A 3,758-nucleotide genomic window follows, 5' to 3' on the forward strand; every position below is an offset into this window, starting at 1 on the left:
GCTGGGGTGGGACATTTCATTGCTTGGCTGGTGAGGAAGCCCGTGAGGCTCCTGTGTGGCTGTGGTCCAGGCTCTCTCTTGCTAACGTTACTATTTATTTGTTTTCTGTCTTGAAATATTTGATTTTCCCCCGAGGGTGCTCATGGGAGCTTAGAAGACCCCAAAAGTGTCACCCAACACAAGCTGATCCACGCTGCTTCCAAGCGGGTGCTGAGTGACGCCAAGACCATCGCGGAGGAGAACGTCCAGGACCACGGTAAGCGCCACGGGAGCCCTGGCGGGCGGGCCCAGAGGAGGGGCCGTCAGTGGCCACGTCCGGTTAGAGCGGGAGACCGGGTCGTCTTCTCCCTTTACTCACACCAGCGTGTGTGGCGGGATGTTTGTGAGAACCAAGGAAACTGGACGTGAACGGGCAGCGTCCGTCAGAAGGGAAAGGTGACTCCATTGTAAATGCTGATTCGAAGCAGAACGCAGGTGTGCAGAGCGGCCGCTCCATTCAGGCTGCTGGGATGTCCGGCGGCTGCTTCAGCCCCCAGGAGCTGCTCCTCTCTACACACCCTCTGTCCTCGCTGTTCTCTGTCAGATGCATTTGGGGAAGAAACCTTGGTTTTCTTTCTTTTAAAAAAAAATTTTTATTTTATTGATTTCAGAGAGGAAGGGAGAGGGAGAGATAGAAACATCAATGATGAGAGAGAATCATTGATCAGCTGCCTCCTGCACATCCCACACTGGAGATCGACCCTGAAATCCAGGCATGTGCCCTGACCAGGAATCGAGCCGTGACCTCCTGGTTCATAGGTTGACACTCAACCACTGAGCCACACCTGCCGGGCGAAACCTCGGTTTTCCATCTCGAAGGTGGTCTGGATCCTGGATGCCCTTAAATCTGTCCTGAAAGCACTGGAAGCGTTTGCTGACCCCATCGAGTGTGGAGGTCAAGGCCCTAACCAGGTGGGAGTTGACCCACGCTGGGCTGTGGCTGAACTGACTGCGCCTCCAACCTCCCAGACTTCCCGTGGCCCCTTGAAGTGAGAACATTGTGCACAATTCCCCCCAGTTTTCTGCACGGTTGTCGGGAGGCGCTGTGTGTGCCTCCTGGGCACCGGTGACCTCTGTGACCCACAGCCGGCTCTTGCCGAGCCTGGAGCCTGTGTGTGAGCCAGGGGCGTGCAGACGTGAGCACTGAGGGAAGGCGGGCTGGTGTGGACGCCTGGGCAGGAGGCCCCCGGGGGAGCCCTGCTTCTCTGTCCGTGGCCAGCGGCTACTTCGTGGACATGAAACCATAACCAGCTTGACAGCTGTTTCTCCCTAGATGTCCTGCTGTTGGTGAAAAAGCGAGCGCCGTCTCCGCTTCCTAAGATGGCTGACGTCTCGGCCGAGGAAAAGGTGAGCCTCACAGTGGGACTGAGAGCTTTGTGAGTGAGAGCCCCCACCGCCCAGCCTTTGGGGACACACGTTCTGTGTGCCCGCCATTCACAGGCAGGCGAAGTGGGCACAAGGGGTTCTGCCTGGGCTGAGCTGAGTGACCGAGGCCTGTCCGGTTGCTGGTCACGTGACTGGCTCTGGGCCACCTGGCTCTGCGTTTAGGCTGGAGCGGAGAGGAGTGTGTGGATGTTCTCATGGTGGAGCCTACGTGCCGAGTCCCCGGCAGATTCACTGTGTGCCGTGTGTGCCCCAAACCTGTGCTGACAGCTTGGGTCGTCGCTGACCACAGCCCCACAAAACAAGGGGTACACGTGGGGTGGGGGGCACGTTCACCACTCCAGAGGGACGGGGTGCGTGTCGGCGTCCCTGAGTGAACTCCTGGAGGCCCGGTGCCCGTCTCTCTGCATCTTGGGCAGAACCTGAGGTCCCTGGGATTCGCATGCACCTGCGCCTTCGCTCTAGGACCTCAACGCACAGGCGTGCACAGCCGCCTGAAGCTGCGTGGTGCGTGCAGGAGGCCGGTACACGTGGTCCCTGTCCAGACCTGTGCCTGGTGCCAAGCCACGTTAACTTCACAGCTGTTCCTTCCTTATCTTCAGGCACAGCGTTCCTTATTCATGCTCTGAGGTGCTGGGGAGAGCGCTCACTGGGAGGAAGCAGGCCGACACGGCTGGGCTTGGGGCCGGGAGGGCGGCGAGGGAGGGGCCCTTTGGGTGGCCCTTCTTATCTGCCAGCACAGCTGCCCCCCGCAGGCCGCTCAGCCCATCTCTGGGAGACAGGCCTGGGCCTGCCTCTGCCTGCAGGTCTGCCACGTCGGGAGCTGTGGGCGACGGCCATCCTCAGCCTCCGCCAGCTCTGCCACTTGCAGCCCCTTTCTCTGCACGAACGCTGTGATGTTGGTCTGTTTCATGGGTTGTTATTTGTTTTAAGTGGACGGCAGGCTTTGTAGAAGTCCCATAGTGCCATGATCTCCTAGGAAGGGTCGCCTGCTCCCCACCTGCCAGGCACCCTGGAGGCCACAGCCACGGACCTCATTCACCTGTTCCCTTAGCGCTCCCCCAGCTCCACCCACGCGATCGGTGTCACCCTGTTGGCTCCAGAAGGTCTGGTCTCCCTGCCCCTGGGGTCAGAGCACGGCTCTCTGAAGCAGAGTCAGGTCTGTCGGTGCTGTCAGTAAGCCGCCCCTTCCCTCCGAGTACACGCACCCAGATCACCCTGTCATGCAGCTCCTCTTCCCAGCGCCAGGAGCTGCCTCGTCGTGTTGTCTGGTTCCTACGGGCATATCACTGATTTTCCACTTCCTCGCCAGAACTGATAAACCCCTCTGAGAGCGGGTCCCGGTGTGAGGCCCTGCCAGTTCACTTCCCAGGGGGTGCCCTCCAGGTCGTCTGCTCCAGCTGCCTCCAGGCCTGTGTGCAGCCCGGCCTTCCCCTCCCCCATCGGCCCTCCTGTGTCAGGGCCTCTGAGCCTCTAGGTCTGCGTCTGCGTCCGGTTGCACCAATCAGTGCCCAGACTTCCCAGCAAAACCGCGACTCCCAGGCTGCCAGGTCCGCGTCTGGTGGCTCACAGTTGAGGGCGGAGGCGCCGACTCCATAGCGTCAGCCGGGGCTGCTCTCAGCTCCTGGGCTGCTGTGTGCCTGCCACAGCCCCGTGTCCTCAGAGCGGCAGCAGTGGCTCCTGGGCTGCCTCCCTCTGGCCTAAGGCCAGCCTGGCCAGGGCCGGCACCTTTTCTTGAAGTGGCTGTGCCGTGGGAGAGACCGGCCCTAGAGAGAGTTCATCCTGCTCAGGCCGGGCACTGGGGTGAGCAGCTGGTGGAGGAGCTCGTCCTGCCCTGCGGTGCCCCTGCTCCCGGCCTGGCCGCGGGGCTGCTCCCTCCGCCACACTCGGTCTCGGTCTGAGTCGGTCGGTGCCGTCATTCCGCTTCGCTTCCTGCCCCATTTTTCTCATCGGCTCTGCCGTGGGGGGCGGGTCAGGAGGAGCAAAAGGTGAGTTTCCCGTGGCTCGTGGGACCCAGTTCTGTGTTCCTCAGGGGTTGGCCGCTCCCCAGCCCGACCGTGGCCCGAGGGGTGTCTCCGCTGCCCCTGTCCTGCCACTGCTAGTTACGCAGCGGGGATTGCAGCGCTTGCGTCCTGAGCGGCACGTGGTCTGTTTGTGGGGGTGGCCCAGAGCCCTCCGGAACCTTCTCCAGCTCCCAGAGAGGACCCACTGTCCCGGGTCAGGCTTGTCCGTCCCACCTGCATGGTGTTGCCACTGTTCCCTCACATTAACTTCTGACTCTGGTTCCGTTTCTGTGTAGAAAAAACAAGAGCAGAAAGCCCCCGACAGAGACGCGA

The 3,758-nt window shown here is 61.3% G+C and overlaps 1 protein-coding gene across 1 annotated transcript in view; it reads left to right on the top strand.

Moving 5' to 3' along the window:
* The window catches only part of UBAC1 (UBA domain containing 1), a 59,471-nt gene that overhangs the window by 46,714 nt on the left and 8,999 nt on the right, over positions 1 to 3,758 (top strand). Inside the window, exons 3-5 of the mRNA XM_015572322.1 lie at positions 125 to 256; positions 1,313 to 1,386; positions 3,722 to 3,754. Of these exons, the coding sequence (XP_015427808.1) occupies positions 125 to 256; positions 1,313 to 1,386; positions 3,722 to 3,754 (239 nt within the window). The remainder of the gene's footprint in view (positions 1 to 124; positions 257 to 1,312; positions 1,387 to 3,721; positions 3,755 to 3,758) is intronic.

The sequence above is a fragment of the Myotis davidii genome, unplaced genomic scaffold (genome assembly GCF_000327345.1).
Source record: "Myotis davidii unplaced genomic scaffold, ASM32734v1 scaffold609, whole genome shotgun sequence".
Classification (NCBI taxonomy): domain Eukaryota; kingdom Metazoa; phylum Chordata; class Mammalia; order Chiroptera; family Vespertilionidae; genus Myotis; species Myotis davidii.